Raw genomic sequence first — 19,206 nt, forward strand, 5'->3', positions numbered from 1 at the left:
GCAGAGTCTGAAAACAGACAGTTGTTCATCCGAGGATTCCACCATTGAGCATTAGTGATGAGTGGAGATGGTATTCAGGAAGAGAGGAACGGGTCTGTGAGAGGACATTTGACAGGGTACAGAACTGGCCAGAGGATGCTCAGGAGCTCTCCCTTGCCGAAGTGGCTTGTCAGCCAAGACCTGAAGGGTCGGCTTGTAGTGAATTGAGTGAACAGGCACGTGAGAGAGTGAGTGTTCTAGCCAGAAGCCCCTGAACGAGGGAAGACCATTGTGGCCAGCTGATGGGAGTGATGTGGGCTTGGCTCTGGGCTGGCTGCACAGGGCCTTGTGGGTCACAGTCACAGGCCTGGATTTTATATACAGATGGTCCATCACTTAGAATTTTTCAACTGTACAATGGTGCAGAAGTCGAATTTTGAATTTTGATCTTTTCCTGCGCTCATGATAAATAGTTCGGTACTCTTGCAATGCTGGGCACTGAGCTGCAGCTGCAGTGCAAATGTATTTCAAGAAAAATGATGACCAGCTATGCGGTCACCAAGGTAGACAACCAGTACTCTGTGCTGTGCCCGCCATGTTGCCAGTGTTTATGGCCAACTGTAGGCTGAAGTCAGTGTTCTGAGCACATTCCAGGTAGGCTGGGCTAAGCTAGGAGGTTCAGTAGGTTAGATACATTAAATGTGTTTTGTTTTGTTTTTTTCTTTTTTTCAAGATGGAATCTTGCTCTGTTGCCCAGGCTGGAGTTCAGTGGTGTGATCTTGGCTCACTACAACCTCCACCTTCTGGTTTCAAGCGATTCTCCTAGCTCAGCCTCCTGAGCAGCTGGGATTATAGGCGTGCGCCACCACACCCAGCTAATTTTTTGTATTTTTAGTAGAGACGGGGTTTCCCCATGTTGACCAGGCTGGTCTAGAACTCCTGACCTTGTGATCTGCCCTCCTCGACCTTCCAGAGTGCTGGGATTACAGGCGTGAGCCACCACGTCCAGCCTCAGTATGTTTTCACCTTACAGTATTTTCAAATACGATGGGTTTATCAGGGGCATAACCCCCTCCTAAGTCAGAAAATGTCTGTTCTAAATGCAGTGGGAGGCTGTGGAAGTATTTTCACCAGGAGTGACAGGATCAGAGTCCTGATTCTGAAGATCACTTTTGGTGCTGTCTGATGACTCAGTTCCTGTGGGATACCTTTTAGGGAGCTGGTGTCCTGGGAGCGCAGGGAGCAGTGACAGGCCTGGATGGCAAGCAGGGGGAAGTGTCACAGTTGACCAGGCCTCTGTGATGTCTGACTGTGGTGGTTGGTGGGACTGCTGCAGCAGGGCCAGGCTTGAGTGTGATTGGACATGTTGAGGTGCTGGTGCCTTTGAGGAAACAAGTGAAAGTGTAGGCAAAGAGAAAGGCCCGGAGCTGCTGAGGGAAGGGGCCTTGTCAGTGAATGTGGCAAGCAGGGGTTGGGGGTTGGGGGTGGGGCCAGGGAAAGATTCCACTGCCTGAGAGCCCAGAGTTCCCTCCTGCGAGTGCTGGCTGGAGTGAGAGGTGCTGGAGGAAAGTGCCTGGTGGCTTCTCAGATTCTCTCCGCAGGAAGTGGGCAGGAGACTCCCTGCAGTAGCCCGGTGCAGACCCAGCAGCCCCAGTTCCTGTCCTTTACCTCCTCCAACCCATTTTGTTTCAGGAACAAGTACCTGTTACTCAACAACCAGGAGCTGAACGAACTCAGTGCCATCTCTCTCAAGGCCAACATCCCTGAGGTGGAAGCTGTGCTCAACACCGACAGGTGAGTGCAGGGGTGCAGCGTTTCCCTCAGCCCATCCCGGCTGCTCGCCTTCCTGGGGGGCTCACTGGTGAGCACACCCAGGTATGCATGCGTGTCCTCTCTCACATGTAGCTACAGTGTCCTGAGGGCTCCTCTGTGCCAGGCACTGTATTCCTGTCACCTGCATTTTCTCATCGGAGCCTCACAGCAGCCCTAGGAGGGAAGCCCCATCCATACCTGCACTTTACAGATGAGGGGGCAGAGCCTCAGAGAGGTCACCTGCCAAAAGTCTTGTGCGCTCCGCACTGGCCCCCTTGCCTCGTGCATTCAGCCCCTTTGCTTATGTGCTCCTTTCTTGCCTGTTGGCATCTGCAGCCAAGCAGGACAGACAGAAGCATCTTACCTGCTGCCACATGTTAAGCTGCATTACCTGGGTTAGGTTTGCCTCACCTGGAGCCAGGCAATGGGGAGCTAGTCTCACAGGCGTCAGAATGCAGTGGACTTTATCCAGCAAGAACTGTAATTTCCCAACCTTTTTTTGTTGGTTTTTGTTGTTGTTGTTGTTATTGTTGTTTTTTCGACACAGGGTCTTGTTCTTTCCCTCAGGCTGCAGAGCAGTGGTGTGATCATAGCTCACTGCAGCCACAAACTTCTGGGCTCAAGTGATTCTCCTGCCTCAGCCTCCCAAGTAGCTGGGACTACAGGTGTGCGCCACCATGCCCAGCTAGTGTTTGTACTTTTTTTTGTAGAGATGGGATCTCACTGTGTTGCCCAGGCTGGCCTTGAACTTCTGGCCTCAAGTGAGCCTCCCTAAGTCCTGGAATTACAGGTGTGAGCCACCATTCCTGGCCTCCCAACCTTTTTTTCCTAAGGCAGCAAGCAGAACTCTTCATTCAAATAAAATTGTACCCCGTCCTGCCCTGATGTGTGGAGTGGATCACAGGAGAGCTGCTCTGTTGGAAGGGCCTGGACCCCGCATGCTTGGCCATCTTCCTTCCCCCATGATGGGGCCTGAGTCATTTCCTCATCTCCTGCCTTTGCTTCATAGACTGGGAAGCTGAGGCTTGGGGTTGTGGGTACTTGCCCAAGGCCAGCTGGAAGCGAACCTCAGGCCAGGAGTACGCTGGGCCCCACCCTGTTCGCACAGTCTTTCCGCATCTGGCAGACTGGCGTGCCTGTGTCAATACACTTTTGGTATAAACAGCTCTTCTCTGGCAGTTCTAAGCCATGTCTGATTCTGGATGTTTCTGGCCTGGGAAGGTAAGCTGGCCTGCGATGTGGTGGGAATGCACTTGGCGGGTTAATTCTGTGACTGCAGGGGTCTCCGGGGCTCTGGCCCCGGTTGGAGCAGGAAGGCATCCTGCAGACTTGGAAATGTCCCCATGGTTTTTCACTGCCTAAACCAGCAGAGCGACCCATCCCCAGGGCCCCCGTCAGCCTCTCAGATCGGTCACCAGTGTCTCTCTTCTATTTCAGGAGTTTGGTGTGTGATGGGAAGAGGGGCTTGTTAACTCGTCTGCTGCAGGTCATGAAGAAGGAGCCAGCAGAGTCGTCTTTCAGGTGGGTCTGGGGACAAGTACCTGCCAATTCTGTGGGGCTGCAGAGCCAGGTGTTCCGCAGGAGGTTAGAAATACCTCCTTTAGTCACCAGCATCCATGCCTGAAGCACAGTTACTGTTGGGGAGAGGTGGTTTGACTGCCATCTTGCCTAGTGTTGACTTGGCAGGTATGTGGAACCTTCTTCTGCAACCCACGGTGACCGAGCATTCACCAAGCACCTGCTCTGGGCTGGTGCCGCATGGGTGGGAGAGAACTAGGATACGGGCCCTGCCATGAATTCCCTAGAGCTGAGCTGTTTCAATGCAGCATGGAAAGGAATGGAGCCAGTTGCCCGGCAGCTGTAGGAGCAAAGGAGAGCCTCCTGCTGCTAGGGCTGGGGGCTGGGTGAGTAGAGGAAGACCTTCTCTGAGGTCCTTAGACACATCTGAGATGAGTCTTGAAGTCAGTGGACAGGTAGAGTTCCATCAGGGCCGGGCATGAGCTGTCAGGAGGCTTCATGCCCACATGGGCCTTTGTCGCTTCAGTGCCTTGTCCAGACTCCCTGTCATGGATCCCCGCTGTGCCTCTGGGTCCCTCAGTCAGCATAAGCCACTACTTCCCTAGGCCAGCCTGTCGTCTGTGAGCCTAGCGGCCTGTCTGCACGTGTTCGTCAGCTTCCCACACCCATTCCTGGCCCCTCAATTGCACGTCCTCCCATTCTTGTGAAAGGGCAAAGCCTAGAGTATGTTTCAAGGGGGACTCGCAGGAGCCAGCCCTTCGATCCCAGATGTCACCTTCTTTGTGAAACAGCCCCTTCCAGACAGACCCAGCTAGAAGAGTTCTGCACTGAGCTGGCTCTCTGTGAGGATGGGGGCACTGCTGTGTCCCCAAGCCCAGGATGAAGCCTGATGCTTGGTAGATGTTCAGTAAATGCTGAGTACATGAAAAGGGAACAGACATCTCCCAACCCCTTGGAGAATTGAACACGGGCCAGAAGAGGGCAGCCTTAGCCACCTGAGCCAATATTTGGGTCGCAGGTTTTGGCAAGCTCGGGCTGTGGAGAGTTTCCTCCGAGGGACCACCTCCTATGCAGACCAGATGTTCCTGCTGAAGCGAGGCCTCCTGGAGGTATGGTCTGGAGCAGCCACTGTCTTGGGTTCCATCCCCGCCCAGCCCACGCATTGTGTCCTGTACCGAGCCCCAAACAGTTCATCAGGAGCCGACCAGATATCATGACTTCTGAATGCCAGTGCACGTTGCCCTAGTTTTTGCCCTGGGTTTCCAACTGTGGGTTCCCCATGGGTGCTTAAGGGGTGACAGATTTAGGGGGTGGCCAGGCCATGCAGGAGGGTGAGAGTTTAGTTAGCAAGGCATTTTGACCGTGAAGATACTTTGATACTAAAAGTTAATTTTCCTTTATTGAATAATGGTCTTCAGAAAAAGTAAAACAGAGCAGAATAGCCACAGTTATAATTGGTATTTCAAATTTTTTGATATGGACAAGAAACTGACCCCTGAATTATAAAATCCATGTGGAAAAGAACTGACCAAATCAATGTAACTCCAAGAAAATGTAGAAAACTTTATAAAGGAGTAAATTGGCTTTATTCTCTTGATGAAAACTCAATATTTTGGTGTAAACTTTAAACAATTTTGCTCATAAACACAAAGACGAGCCGTGGGGTCAAAGTGTGTCCTTTGCTTTTCAGTTCTGTCCTTCATTTACTTGAATGACCTCAGTGCCTAGGCAGTGGCCATGTTTTAGACCTGGTGATGACAGCTCCCCTCACCTAGGAGCTGAGCGCCCCGGCCATCTTGGTGACCACAGTGCAGGTCACAGGCTTCAGCTGTACACCCTGGGCAGGGGAGAGATTGTGCTACATTCTCAGTCTGTTCTGCCTCCTGGTGAGGTCTGTCAGGCCTGGTCCTGTCCTTGGAGCCACCAGCGTTCTCAGACAAGAATCTAGACAGGGTTGCAGGTTCCATCCCCAGGATGCTTGCTCGAAGCCAATGCATGGTCTGAGCTCCATTCCAGGCCCTGGTGGGCGTAGCCACGTTCACACCTTCACCCTGTCCCTCCTCACCCAGCACATCCTCTACTGCATTGTGGACAGCGAGTGCAAGTCAAGGGATGTGCTCCAGAGTTACTTTGACCTCCTGGGGGAGCTGATGAAGTTCAACGTTGATGCATTCAAGAGATTCAATAAATACATCAACACCGATGCAAAGGTAAAGTTAACCTCGGGCTCTGCAGAGTGTGCTAGGTTGTCCAGCAGTTCCCTTGTAGTCCTGCTCTGCCAGTCTTTAGGCACAGGTTTTATTTATTTATTTATTTATTTTTGAGACAGAGTCTCGCTCTGTCGCCCAGGCTGGAGTGCCATGGCCGGATCTCAGCTCACTGCAAGCTCCACCTCCCAGGTTCACGCCATTCTCCTGCCTCAGCCTCGGGAGTAGCTGGGACTCCAGGTGTCCGCCACCTCGCCCGGCTAGTTTTTTGTATTTTTTAGTGGAGACGGGGTTTCACCATGTTAGCCAGGATGGTCTTGATCTCCTGACCTCGTGATCCGCCCGTCTCGGCCTCCCAAAGTGCTGGGATTACAGGCTTGAGCCACCGCGCCCAGCCTAGGCACAGGTTTTAAATGAGAGATGACAGGAGAGTCTGGGCAGTCTTTGGCAAACATTCATCAGAACCTGCTCTGCCTGGCTCTGTGCTAGCCCCTGGGAATGCAGGGATGAAAACCGGGGCTACTTGTGGGTAGGGAGTGAGAGTGGGAATGGGCGGCTTGTGCACCTGCTGTGATGCAGCATGGTGGGTGCCACAGTGGGAGCTACTGTAGGGAGGGACTGGGCCTGGTGTGTTAGGCTCACCAGGTGTGTGTGACAGAAACCCAGCCGAGGCTAGCTGAAGTAAAATTAGAAGTAAAAATTAGAGGAATCCAGCACCCTTGAGTGTAAAACCACTGGATAAAGTGTCGGATCTGTGCTGAACTCCAGGGGGTGCCTCTTAGTACCTGGGTCGTGAGGGGAGGTCCCTCAGCTTATCTGAGCCTCTGTCTTCCTATCTGAAGCAGTGGGGCTGGTGGAGGTCGCTGATGCCCCTTGTAGTGACTGTCCCCCCGGGCCATGGCCATCCCTGGCCAGCAGCCCACTGCCTGCTGTGAGCTTAGTTTCTATGCAGTTCCAGGTGTTCCTGAAGCAGATCAACAGCTCCCTGGTGGACTCCAACATGCTGGTGCGCTGTGTCACTCTGTCCCTGGACCGATTTGAAAACCAGGTGGATATGAAAGGTACATGAAAGGCAGGCTGTCAAGGCGAGTCATGCAGGGTGAGAACGCTGGCATCAGACACCCTGTCTCCAGCAGGGAGACAAGAATGACTGAGGGAGCTGCACCAGACACCCACGTGGCTGGCTTCGAGGTGGCGGCTCCCAGGGCAATTCACTTTGCTGCCTTGTTCAACACTTTAACAAGGTGAAAATCCATTGTTGTTAGCAAGATGCAAAAAACAGAAAAAGACCTTTTGGACTGGTATTGCCTGGCACGATGAGTTGGCCCCCTCGTCCCCAGTGTGCTGTGCGTGGAATTACAGGTGCCCTGTGGTGCAGCAGGCATCTGAACCCTCCTGGACTTGCTAACGCACTTCATGCGTATGTGCACGCATTTCCTTTTTTTCCTAGGAGAGGGCCTGTGGCATCCAGCAGATTCTCTTGAGGGTTTGTGACCCCCCCCACCCCCCAAAAAGTCAGGCATTTGTTCCTTGTCTAGGTCACTGTCATTGATAGCAAGAAGTATCCTGGTAGTTGGTAATTTAGCCGTTTGCCTCCTTTTTCTGCTCCAGAGGGTCTGTTTCAGGGGAACAGCCACCCAGATTTTGGTACCTTCAGCTATTGCCCCGCCTCCCAATTGTGCGGGAAGCAGTTGCTCCGACACTAGAGGACGGAGCAGAACCTGTGCCTTGTGGTCTCAGTCTGGGCCGGACTCACCTGAGAGCTGGTGTGGAAAACCAGTTGCGCTGGGAGCTCTGCAGGAGGATTTGAACTTTTGCATTGGTTTTCTTAATGCAGCATCATGGATCCATCTTCCTGTGGCGGAAACTTTCCTGTGTGTGATATGGAGGGCAGGGGTCTGGAGCCAGGCTAGGGAGGGCTGAGGGAGAGCTGCCCTGAGCTTGGTTCTGGAGGATGAGGTGGGGTGCTTCTGGGCGCTCTGAGAACACGGCTTTGCCTGCTGGCAGGACAGCTGGAGGTTCCTCTTCTTGCTGCAGTCAGCTTTCGTCGAAGCTGTTTTGATGATGAGCCCCCAGCTTCAGAGTCAGGACTCAAACGGGGTTCCACTAGAGGCCTGGGCGACCAAGCCACTGGGCCTAAGCCTGACCTGCTGCACCCCCGCCTCCCTCCACAGTTGCCGAGGTCCTGTCTGAGTGCCGCCTGCTTGCCTACATATCCCAGGTACCCACACAGATGTCCTTCCTCTTCCGACTCATCAACATCATCCACGTGCAGACGCTGACCCAGGTGAGAGGCCCCGGCAAACACACAGCAGGGAAGGTCGATTGGAAACCAGTTCCTTTGTCCTGGAGCCCAGATTTCTGTCCCCGACTCCAGAAGTGCGTCTCTGGAGACCCAGCTCTTCTGAGGACTGTGCTCAGGAGGAATCAGTACCCCATTGTACAGACAGGGCCTAAGGAGGGTTCGCAAGTCCCCTCAGGTCACAGGCTGACTCGAAGGCCAGCGCTCTTCCCGCCTCCCCCATGTCCACGTCCCTCACACCTTCTGCCCTGCTGGGCTTCGGAATCGGACCTGAGGCTGCCCAACTCCCTCACTGAAGTCATGCAGCCTTCCCTTCTCTGAGCCTCATGCACCTCTTTTCTAAAGTGGGGGTGGTCTTAGCACCTCTCAGAGGTGGTCTTTGGTTCTGTTCTGAGGTGAGGCGCCAGGTGGGAGTGCATGGTGAGTGGGGCAGAACTCTTGCCCCTCCAAGGTGCACAGGCTAGTGCTGACAGGCACTTCAGCCGCGCCAGCACACGCACCCAGCCCTGCCTGGGATGGACCTTCCGGAAGGAGTGATGCCTGAGCCGAGGTCTGGAGAGGGACAGATGTTGTTGCCCTCAGGTGGGGTGGGAAGTGGGTGTGGGGAGCAGGAAGGTGCTCAGTGAGGAGACTGGGGCTGCTGGGGGCCCCCTTCCCCTAGTCCTATTTCACGTTTGTGCAGGGAGAGCTCCATGGGTGGCCCGAGGCCTAGGGCCACTCTCCTGCCTGCCTGATGGTTGCCCAGGTTCACCAGGGGCCACTGGGACTCCCACCAGCCCCTGACCCGGTGGGCCTGTGGCCTTGCAGGAGAATGTCAGCTGCCTCAACACCAGCCTGGTGATCCTGATGCTGGCCCGACGGAAAGAGCGGCTGCCCCTGTACCTGCGGCTGCTGCAGCGGATGGAGCACAGCAAGAAGTACCCCGGCTTCCTGCTCAACAACTTCCACAACCTGCTGCGCTTCTGGCAGCAGCACTACCTGCACAAGGACAAGGACAGCACCTGCCTAGAGAACGTGAGTGCCCCACCCCTCGAGGGGGTGATGGGTGGGCAGCAGACCCAGGGCCTCTCAGAGGGGTGTCCCGGTGCTGGGCTTGACCTGGGTCCTCCAGGCGCCCCCCAGCCCCTCCCTCTTTGCCCAGAGCTCCTGCATCAGCTTCTCATACTGGAAGGAGACAGTGTCCATCCTGTTGAACCCGGACCGGCAGTCACCCTCTGCCCTCGTTAGCTACATTGAGGAGCCCTACATGGACATAGACAGGGACTTCACTGAGGAGTGACCTTGGGCCAGGCCTCGGGAGGCTGCTGGGCCAGTGTGGGTGAGCGTGGGTATGATGCCACACGCCCTGCCCTGTTCCCGTTTCTCCCTGCCTGCCCCAGGTCTTTGGATGCAGGCTTGGTGGGAGGGAAGTCCTAGAAGCCCTTGGTCCCCCTGGGTCTGAGGGCCCTAGGTCATTGGAGAGCCTCAGTCCCCATAATGAGGACAGGGTACCATGCCCCCCTTTCAACTTCAGAACCCTGGGGCCCAGGCCCACCCAGAGGTAAGAGGACTTTTAGCATTAGCTCTGTGTGAGCTCCTGCCGGCTTCTTGGCCATCAATCCCGGGGTAGGGAGGAAGACATGGGTGACCCCCCCATCTGTGAGCCAAGCCTCCCTTGTCCCTGGCCTTTGGACCCAGGCAAAGGCTTCTGAGCCCTGGGCAGGGGTGGTGGGTACCAGAGAATGCTGCCTTCCCCCAAGCCTGCCCCTCTGCCTCATTTTCCTTTAGCTCCTCTGGTTCTGTTTGCTCATTGGCCACTGTGTTCATCCCAGGGGGTTCTCCCAGAAGGTGGGGGGGGGAGCTTTCCCTCCATCCCTTGTGGCACGGGGCAGCTGTGCCTGCCTCTGCCCGGGGCAGCCGCTCCTGCCTGAGCCTGGACACGGGGCCCTTCCTTGTGTTGCCAATTTATTAACAGCAAATAAACCAATTAAATGGAGACTATTAAATAACTTTATTTTAAATGATTGCTGTGGACCTGGCTTTTGTCCCTAGGGCTGTGTTTTCCTCTCCTGAACCCCAAAGAATGTGAGAAGGAAACTGGCTGTGGTGTTTATTCAGGGCCCGGGGAAGGCTGAAGGCAGCATGGGGGATGCAGAGATGGCAGGATTGGGGCAGGTGGTCTCAGCCAGAGGCACAACCGCAGACATTCCTCTTGAGAGCCCAGCGGCTCGGGCCTTCACTCCTTGTGCTGAGGAGAAAGGGATAGCTGAATGAGCAGTACTACCTGTCATCCCTCACACTCCCCCTGTACAGAGAACAATGCCCCCACCACTCCTCACCTTGGGACCCAGGGCATCCCGGGTCCGTGCCCGCAGCTTGTTGGCCTGGGTTTCCGCCATGTCTGCCCGCTCCTCCGCGTCATCCAGCTCGTGCTGGGCCTTGCGATACTTGGCCAGGTTGGTGTTGGCCTGCTGCTCCTGGGGGCACACACACGGCCTTGGTTCCTCTTCGGTGACTGAGATGCTTATTCTGGTCCCTGCCCCATCCCCAGTAAAGCAGCTGGCTCCTCCTGGTCCTCAACTTTGTTCCTACTGCCATTGTCTATCCTCACTAATACCACAGTGGGAATAAGGAAGTTGAGACGTACCAACTTCATGATGTACCTCTGTGCCTGCCCCGCCCCTCAGAGGCAACTCCAGCCTTGGCCAGGGGAAAGCACGTGGGGTCTGTTCTGTGAGACAGAGCTAGGTCTATCTCCCCAGAGATGTTAGAAGCTTCTCTCTTCCTTCTGGGTCACTGAGCCGGGAGGGTGGAGCTGCTGCTGATGCCTCACCTGGCCACAGACCCTGGGGCAGAGCTGGGGTGCCGGGTCCAGGTATCCAGGCCCCAGCACACTCACCGCCTCCTCAAACTGGCGCTTGTAGCTCTTGACCTTGCTCTGCAGCTTGTCCACCAGGTCCTGCATGCGAGCCAGGTTCTTCCTGTCCTCCTCGGCCTGGGCAGGCAAGGGGGACTCAGGGCTTGCTTGGGCTGGGCCAGCTCCAGGGCCACTCCCCGGGGAGACCCGGTTACCCACCTGGTATGCGAGCTCCTTGACGCGGCGCTCATGCTTACGCACGCCCTTAAGGGCCTCGGCGTGCTTCTTCTGCTCTGCGTCAAGCTCGGCCTCCAGCTCCCGTACCTGCAGGCAGGGGTACCGCCTGTTGCCCAGCCCACCCCTGGGTCACCCACCCTGCCTGGGCCAAGGACTAGAGGCGCCGCACACACCTTGGCCTCCAGCTTCTGCACCTGCTTCTTCCCGCCACGGAGGGCGGCCTGTTCCGCCTCCTCAAGGCGGGCCTGGAGCTCGCGCACCGTCTGCTCCAGTGTCTTCTTCATCCGCTCCAGGTGTGCGCTTGTGTCCTGCTCCTTCTTCAGCTCCTCGGCCATCATGGCTGCCTTTGGGGGAGAAGGGGCTGGTCAGGTGCCCCGCCTCAGGGAAGTCCCTCTGCATTGTCCCAGGCTTCCCACAGCCCTTGCCCAGCCTCACATCAGTGATGGCCTTTTTGGCCTTCTCCTCAGCCTCCCGCCTCTCCTGTGCAGCCTCCTCCACCTCCCCGCTCAGCTGGGCCAAGTCTGCCTCCAGCTTCTTCTTTTGGTTCAGGAGGCCTGTGTTCTGAGGGGAAGCAGAGTCTCAGAGCCAGCCAACAGGCCTGCACCTGCTCTGTCCCCAGGGACTCCTGTCCCCACCTGCGAATGCAGGAGGTTGAGGCGCTCGGTGGCCTCCAACAGCTCCTGCTCTGCCAGCCGCCGGCTGCGCTCGCCCTGCTCCAGGGCAGCCCGCAGCTCCTCCAGTTCCGCGGCCAGCAGCGCAGCCCGGCGCTCCAGAGCCTGTGCTTGCTCGCGGAGCTCAGCTGCCAGCCGCTGCTCCTCGTCCCGCCCTGCCTGCTCCTCCTTGAGCTGTGCCTGCATCAGCCGCGTGGCAGCCTGGGCCTCCGTGGCCTGGCGGGTGGCATGGCCCAGCTGCAGCTCCAGGTCATTGAGGTCACCCTCCATCTTCTTCTTGAGCCGCAGCGCCTCATTGCGGGCCCGTGTCTCTGCATCCAGGGAGGCCTGCAGGGACTCCACAGCTCGCTGGTGGTTGCGCCTATGGGAGGAGGGTGGCATGAAAGGAGGTCCCGTAAGGGCATATCTGTCCTTACAAATGCCCAAGGACCGTTGGAGACAAGAACCCATTTTGAGAACAACTGAGTCACCCCTCCCCAGTTTAAAGTCTCTTGTGACTGCCTGTGGCCCATCAGAGTAAGTTCGTGAAGAAGAGTGAGGCCCAGGCAGACAGGTGGACTGACTCTGGCTCCACCCCCACTGTGTGACCTTGGGCAAGTCCTTCAGCATCTCCAAGGTTCACCTCTAGAATGGAAACAGCAACCCGGACCTCAGAAAGTCCCATGGGAGGGACAGACTAGAGAGAGCAGAGTGCACACTACTTCCCTTCCCTTCTGCCCTCGGGAGGTGGGAGCGGGAGGAGGATGGACACACCTCAGGTTAGCGCACTCCTCGTCTTTCTCTGCCAGCTTCCGGTCCACTTCTGCTTTGACCTGGGAGAGCTCCAGCTGGATCCGCAGCGTCTTGGTCTCCTCCAGCTCCAGGGCCCCCTGTGGATACAGAGCAGGCATGGTGGGGTGGGAAGGGGGGACAGCCAGCAGAGCAGCACGTCAGTGTCCACCCACCCCTGTGGCCAGCCCCTGACCTCTGCCTCCTCCAGTGCAGCCTGGATCTCACTCTTCTCACCTTCCAGCGCCTTCTTGGCTTTCTCCAGTTCCTGGATGCTCTTCCCACTGAGACTCACCTGGTCCGTGAGGTCGCTGATCTCCTCTGCAGTGGACAGGGTGCTGAGGGGCCACCCCCATGGCTTGTACTCCCACCCAGGTCACTCCACTCACCCCTGATTCCAGGGTGGCCCCACCAGGGCACCCCTGTGACTCCAAGGTGCTCTGACCCCAGGGCAGCACCCTGGCCCTGGTGTGTGGCAGGTCATACCCTGCAGGTTCTTGTTCTCCCGCTTGAGCGTCTCCAGGGCCTCAAGTGCCTCCTCGTGGCTGTGCTGCAGCCGGAAGAGCTCAGTGCCCAGGCCACGGGCCTCCCTCTGCGCCGCCTCCAGCTCCCGCTGCATCTCCTCCTCCTGCCGCCGCCGTTCCTCCAGTGCCCGTTCCAAGTGCCGCTGCTTCTTGTCCAGCGCAGCAGCTGCTGAGGTCGCCCGCTCCAGCTCCAGGGTTACATCCTCTGACTCTGTCTGCAGCCGTAGCTTGGCCTTCTCCAATGACGAGCACTTGGCGTTGGCAGCCTCCACGCCCTCCTCTGCCTCCTGCAGCCGCAGTGCCAGCTTTTTTCTAGGCCATGGGGCCAGACAAGTTGTGGACCATGGAGGGAGGGAGGACAGCCCCAGCAGCTCCCTTCGCCCACCCTCAGTGGGGCTCAGAGGCACAGGCATAAAGCTCTGCATGGCAGGGGCCTGGCCAGCAAAGCACTCACTTGGCCTCCTCCAGCTCCTCGGTCCTCTGGATGGCATCTGCTTCGTACTTGCTCCTCCACTGGGCCACCTCGGCATTGGCCTTAGACAACAGCCGCTGCAGCTCAGCCTGGGCCTCAGCCTCCTCCTCGTGCTGCTCCCGCAGGAGGTCACAGTCATGCCGCAGAGCCTGCACGGCGTGGGCCAAGGCGCTCTTGGCCTGCAGGGACACCAGTGACCTCAGCGTTGGTGCAGCCCAGTGGCTCTGGCGCCCACCTGCCCACTCCATGGTCACTGGTGCCAGCCCACCTTGCTTTCCTCCTCTAGCTGGCGCCGCAACTCTTCCAGACTTTGGGCGGCCAAGGCCTTCCCACGGCTCAGCTGACTGATCAGACACTCCTTCTCCTCCAGCAGGCGACTCAGCTCCCCTGCAGGCAAAGAGGCGAGCGGGCAGGTCAGGCTGGCGAGGGCTGCACCAAAGCCCTGCCTGGTGTGGCCAGCTGAGCCCCAGCCTCACCGCTTTCCGTCTGTAGTCGCCCCCGCTGCGTGCTTGCGTCCGCCAGCTGCCGCTGCAGCTCCTCCACCTTGATCTTGGCCTCACTTAGCTGATCCTCATAGGTGCGGCACAGCTTCTCTGCACTGGCCTGGGATCCCAGGTTGGGGGCAGGGGTTAGATGTCAGAACAAGTTTGTATATCAGAGGGCAGGATCTGGGTCTGCCAGTCAGAGACTGGGATCTGGGATCGGAAACTGGTAAGCTAGATGTGGGCCCAGGAATCAAAGGGAGAGCAGAGCCCCAAGTTGAAAGTTAGGGAAAGAGATTCTACTGCTGGGCTTAACAGACACATGTCAGAATGGACAGGGCTGGGCCAGTCCCAGGGCCGGTGGGTCAGGGCGAGAGTTGGGATGGTAGCTGTGGAGTCAGCTGGCAACAGTGGTCAGAGGTCAGCTGTCAGGATTATGTGGCAGAAAGGTCAAGGCTAGGGTGCTGGGGTTCAGAACAGGAAGTCAGGACAGGTATTAAGTCAGAGTTCAGGAGTCAAGGGCTGGGGTCACAACTACTGCTGGTTCAAGGGTCCAAGGCTGGAAGTAGATGCTGGGTCAAAAATGACCTGGAGTCAGGGAACAGGGCTTGGGAGTCATGGCTTAAGGTCAGGACTGGCAGGAGGCTGAGAAAAGGGGGTTGGGTGCCAGGTGAATGGGTCAGGGCTCAGGATCAGGTACCGGGTGGAGGGAGTATGGGGACAGTATTGGCTGCTGGGGTTGGGATTGGTTTAAAGTCAGGGTGGGTATGGGGTGAGGAAGGCGTGGACACCTTGGCGCGGGTCAGAGTCTCCACATTGGCAGCCAGGTCGTCCACCTCCATGCGCAGCTCGCTCTTCTCCTTCTCCAGCTTCTGCCGCACCCTCTGCAGGCTGTCCACCTGCTCCCCCAGCTCCGCCGCGCCCTCCGCCTGCTTGCGCCGCAGCGCAGCCACCGTGGCCTCGTGCCGCAGCGCCGCCTCCTCCAGCTCCCGCCGCAGCCGCCCCAGCTCCGCCTCGCGCTTACGGGAGCCCTCGCGCTGCCCCGCGGACGCGCCGCCTGCTTCCTCCAGCCGCTCGCTCAGCTCCTCCAGCTCCCGTGCGGCCTCCGCGCGCTGCTTCTCCACGCGGGCCCGGGCTGCCCGCTCTGCCTCCAGCTCCTCTTCCAGCTCCTCCGCCCGAGCCTGGGGTGGGCACGCGGGGCAGCTGTCACTTCTGTGGGCCTCTGACCCCGGGCCTCACCCACCCGACCCCCACGTACCTGCAGCTCCTTGATCTTCTTCTGCAGCTGGGCTCCCAGGAGCTGCTCGTCTTCCACCCGCAGGCTCAGCTGGCTCAGCTCGGAGTCCTTCCTAGGAGCCGCAGGGTGGGTGAGCCAGTGCAGGCCGTAACTCCCACCCACCTGCCTGGGACCCCTGTAACGCCCCCAAGTCCCCTTCAGGCCCTGAGGGACCTCACCCCCATGCACCTGCTGCACTGGGCCCTGAGGCCTCAGCCCTGGACCCTGGCTGGGCCCTCAGTCCAGGGAGGGCAAGACGCTACCCCTGCACCCCAGTGCCCCATCTCTCGACCCCCACCCCTAACGTCTGCAATGCCGCAGGACCCACAAGAATCCAGAAGGGAACAAGGGCTGGGTGCAGGCTCAGAAGGCCCCTCTGGCCTGGCCGGGAGGGCCGCCCCACCGCCCCACTGCCCCACCGCCCCGCCTACTTCTTGAGCTTCTCCTCCAGCTGCTGCTTGTCTTGGGTGGCATCAGCCACCGACTCCTGCGTCAGCTTCAGGTCACCCTCCAGCTTGCGCTTGGCCCGCTCTGTGTCCATGCGCAGTTTCTTCTCCTGCTCCAGGGAGCATTCCAGCTGCAAAGCAGGCAGAGCAGGGGTCAGCCATGGCCCAGGCCAGCCAGCACCCCGGCCCCGCCAGCCAGTCTCAGGATGACCCTGACTCACGTCCTCCACCTGCTGCTCCAGCCGGAGCTTGGCCTTGGTCAGCGCGCTCACGCGGTCCTCCTCGGCCTGCAGGTCACCCAGGGCCTGCTGGTGGGCCTCCTGTAATGCCTTCTTCTCCTTGGTCAGCCGGGCCACGGACTCGTCCAGCGCAGCCATCTCTTCTGTCAGGTTCTTCACCTGTGCCAGGGCCAGCGTCACCATGAGGACGACCTTCCCTGCACTCTGAGCGGCCACCACACTAGGTCAGAGCAAGTGCCCCTTCCAGCTATGGGACTCAGGCAAGTCACTTGACTCCGAACCTCCACAGCTTCTGCCTAAGGGAAGGACCCTCCTCATGGGGCTGTACTGAGGATTCACGAGTGGTTGCACCCGCAGCGCCCAGCACCACACCTGGCCCGGCGAGAGAGCCACAGATGCCAGAGCCATGTGCAGTATTAGCAGGTGCCCAGGGCAGCTGCCTCCTAGTCCTGGCTTCCTCGGTGAGCACCTGTGAGAACCTAAGCTGCCTCCCCCGCCTCACTTTCCCTCCTGTGTAATGGAGTCACTCCTCCAGCACTGGGAACCACAGCAGCCATCACGAGAGCTCAAGGTCAGAAGTCACCTGCAGGATGCAGAGCTGGGGACATGGAGTTCCTGCCCTCAAGGGGCTTGCACTCCAGGATGGATGAGGATCGCCAGCATGTGCTGAACACCTACTGTGTGCAAGGCCCAGGTGTGTGTGCTCAGGAAAGGCCAGTCTCACACCACATCACCAGCTACCCTAATGGTAGTGCTGCTAACCCTACTTGACAGACAAGGAAACTGAGGACCAAGAAAGGTAGTGACATGCCCAGGGCCACAAAGCAGAGGCTTAGCAGAGCAGGGGTGGGACCTGCAGCCGCCTGCCCCAAAGCTGGCCCCCTGGCTCTGGGCCCTTCCCCACAGCTGGCCCGGCCCACACCTTGTTCTCAGTGGCTTGCTTCTCCTTCTCAGCTTTGGCCAGTGTCAGCTCCAGGTCATCAATGTCCTTCTTGAGCTCCGTGCACTCGTCCTCCAGCTTGCGCCGGCGGGCGGCCAGGTCAGCGTTCACCTCCTCCTCATCCTCCAGCCGCTCACTCAGCTCCTTCACCTTCCCCTCCAGCTGCACCTTGGACTTGATCAGCAAGTGGCAGCGCTCCTCGGCATCTGCCAGGTTGTCCTGCTCCTGGAGGGCACACGGAGTGGGGCCGGGTCAGGGGAGGGCCAGGTAAACCAGCAGAGGGACACCGGGTCAGGCCCTGGAGAGGAAACTATTTCTGTTTGTCCATCCAAAGGTTTGAAGCCCATGCTTAGCTGGGCTCTGAGAACTCAGGAATGCCTTGACCTGCTCTTGGGCATGGAGGGGCAAGGGCTCAGGGAGAGGGACACCCCAGAGCATCACGAGGGGAACGTTAGACCTGTGGGGGGCAGCCCAGAGTGAGGCCCAACAAGGGTTCTGAGAGAAAAGCCCCCTGCCCCACTGTTGGGCTGAGGCCTTCCGAGGGGCAGGGTGAGCAGCAGCAGCCCCTGCACAGCCACGGACGGGCTCCTGGAGGCACTCCCTGGAAGGGCTCAGATATCCTTACCCCCCGTTTCCTTACTGCCCGGCTGCATCACAGTCTCCTGCACTAGCAGGTGAGTTTTGTGACCACAGGGCCATCTCTGTCTTCCCACCAATGTTCCTCCTGCACTAGCCTGAGCCTGGCACACAACTGACACACAATGCCACGTGCCAAAGGCAGGAAAGCTTGCTCTGTGGACCTGGGGAGATTCCAGACCCTTGATCCATGCCCTCTGGCTATCACCCTGTTATCTGCCACCTGGGTTCCCATGGCCCTTAACCAGAGAATACAGCATGGTCTGTTTGGTTTCAGGGATAGCAAGGAGGGGAGAGCTGGGGAGCTAGGGTTCCTCTGCTTTAGCGGGAGGCCAAGGTGGCACGAGGGGAGAGTGCCAGGACATATGGCCAGACGAGGCCTTGGGGTGGGGAGGCTGGGACATCGAGGCCTCATTTCATGGCACCTCTGGAACAGGGAGACGTAAGGCCTGAGTCCCATGGGTCTGGCTGAAGTATTCCTCAGAGCAGCCAGGGGTACTCAGGGCCGGGGTCGCCCAGTCACAAGGGGAACCCCGACTCACGGCCTGCAACTGCAGGGCCAGGTCATTCTTCTCCTGGGTGACACTGACGTGCGTCTCCTCCAGTTCCTGGCGCTTGGCCTCAGCCGCAGCCAGCGCCCCTCGCAACCCCCGCAGCTCTGCCCGCAGGGCCGCCAGCTCCTCCTCAGCCTGCGCCGAGCGCAGCAGTGGCTTCATCTTGAAAAAGAGTTTCATCCATGACCAGTTCTTGACGGCATTGAAGGCACGGATGTTCCACTGGATGGTGAACAGTGCATCCCTAGGGAGGGGCAGCCGAGCTGTGAAGCTGGCTCAGTGCTGCCCGTCACAAATGGTGACACTAGGCACAGTTCACTTGTTTTGCCTTCCTAGCAGCCTCATGGAGTAGCTCCTAATACCTCTGCTTTACAGGGGAGGCCCACAGGCCCAGAGGCCTGCCTCCAGTGAAGAGGCTCATGAGCCCCCATGTCCTGGTGGCCTCTGCAAGTGCCAGAAGACACCATGGCTGTTAAGCCATGGGGCTCTGGGGTCAGTGGCCTGGGCTGACATGCCAGCTGGCACTGGCTCTCTGACGCAGGCACCCCTCTGCTGAGTGGAGACCATCACAGCGCCTGTGTCTCAGGACCATCAGCACTTCAACCAGGATAATGCAGAGAAAGTATCTTGCCCAGGGCCCGGCACTCAAGAGTCTTGGAAAACACTGGGTGCCATCGCTGCCCCTCCGAGCCACGCACTGATGGCCTGGAATGGAGAAGCAAGTGCCCTACCCCAATTTTTGAAGTGGGGAAATGGACGCTGGGGAGACACAGAACAGAACCTTGCTCCAAGCAGCCACAGGGGCTGATCTGACTACAGGACAGCATGTCAGGGCTGGGAGAGCCAGTGGGTCTGGGAGCTGAGGGGCAGGGCCACATCCTGTCCCCAGCCTCCTTCCCACACCCACCTTCCTCCCAGCAGGCGCTGGTACTCAAGGCGCATGAGGCGGCCACGGCTCCGTGCCTGCAGCAGCGTTAGCACCTTGGCCAGGCGCTGGTCACGGAGCTCTTCCAGGACGCCTAGAAGCCCAGCCTTGAAGAACACCTGGGGGCAGAGAAGGGGACAGCCAGGTTAACCCCCAACCATCTGCATGAACCCTGCCCAGTGTGACCGCCACAGCCAGGGCCAGCCTTGATCCCACAGTGCCCCGACCTTGGTGTGGCCAAACTGGTACTGGGCGTGGTCCAAGTCCAGTGAGCCCAGCAGCTTCTCTGTGGCCTTCCTGCTGTCCATGAAGGTGTCGTCCGGGATGGCACTGGGGTTCAGGATACGGTACCTGGGAAAGCAGCGCAGAGCTGGTAAGGAGA

General features: G+C 58.5%; 2 protein-coding genes across 5 annotated transcripts in view; one reads left to right on the forward strand and one right to left on the reverse strand.

The window, feature by feature from the left end:
- TRPC4AP (transient receptor potential cation channel subfamily C member 4 associated protein) overlaps positions 1-9,818 on the forward strand; it is an 88,075-nt gene extending 78,257 nt beyond the window's left edge. For all 4 annotated transcript variants that reach the window (XM_025400171.1, XM_025400172.1, XM_025400175.1 and 1 more), the window contains 8 exons: positions 1,672-1,773; positions 3,229-3,312; positions 4,328-4,418; positions 5,379-5,519; positions 6,469-6,577; positions 7,691-7,803; positions 8,626-8,832; positions 8,960-9,818. In XM_025400171.1, coding sequence (XP_025255956.1) covers positions 1,672-1,773; positions 3,229-3,312; positions 4,328-4,418; positions 5,379-5,519; positions 6,469-6,577; positions 7,691-7,803; positions 8,626-8,832; positions 8,960-9,097 — 985 coding nt within the window. In that variant the 3' untranslated portion in view covers positions 9,098-9,818. The remainder of the gene's footprint in view (positions 1-1,671; positions 1,774-3,228; positions 3,313-4,327; positions 4,419-5,378; positions 5,520-6,468; positions 6,578-7,690; positions 7,804-8,625; positions 8,833-8,959) is intronic.
- MYH7B (myosin heavy chain 7B) overlaps positions 9,790-19,206 on the reverse strand; it is a 45,969-nt gene continuing 36,552 nt past the window's right edge. The window contains exons 25-45 of the mRNA XM_025400170.1: positions 19,052-19,175; positions 18,807-18,943; positions 17,888-18,143; positions 16,692-16,934; positions 15,752-15,928; positions 15,516-15,661; positions 15,067-15,157; positions 14,600-14,989; positions 13,803-13,929; positions 13,595-13,713; positions 13,309-13,505; positions 12,817-13,166; positions 12,527-12,651; positions 12,316-12,431; positions 11,527-11,923; positions 11,327-11,452; positions 11,065-11,235; positions 10,874-10,978; positions 10,697-10,792; positions 10,137-10,274; positions 9,790-10,045 (exon numbers count right to left, since the gene is read on the reverse strand). Coding sequence (XP_025255955.1) covers positions 10,034-10,045; positions 10,137-10,274; positions 10,697-10,792; positions 10,874-10,978; positions 11,065-11,235; positions 11,327-11,452; positions 11,527-11,923; positions 12,316-12,431; positions 12,527-12,651; positions 12,817-13,166; positions 13,309-13,505; positions 13,595-13,713; positions 13,803-13,929; positions 14,600-14,989; positions 15,067-15,157; positions 15,516-15,661; positions 15,752-15,928; positions 16,692-16,934; positions 17,888-18,143; positions 18,807-18,943; positions 19,052-19,175 — 3,643 coding nt within the window. The 3' untranslated portion in view covers positions 9,790-10,033. The remainder of the gene's footprint in view (positions 10,046-10,136; positions 10,275-10,696; positions 10,793-10,873; positions 10,979-11,064; positions 11,236-11,326; positions 11,453-11,526; positions 11,924-12,315; positions 12,432-12,526; positions 12,652-12,816; positions 13,167-13,308; positions 13,506-13,594; positions 13,714-13,802; positions 13,930-14,599; positions 14,990-15,066; positions 15,158-15,515; positions 15,662-15,751; positions 15,929-16,691; positions 16,935-17,887; positions 18,144-18,806; positions 18,944-19,051; positions 19,176-19,206) is intronic.

Source organism: Theropithecus gelada, chromosome 10, assembly GCF_003255815.1.
Source record: "Theropithecus gelada isolate Dixy chromosome 10, Tgel_1.0, whole genome shotgun sequence".
Taxonomy (NCBI): domain Eukaryota; kingdom Metazoa; phylum Chordata; class Mammalia; order Primates; family Cercopithecidae; genus Theropithecus; species Theropithecus gelada.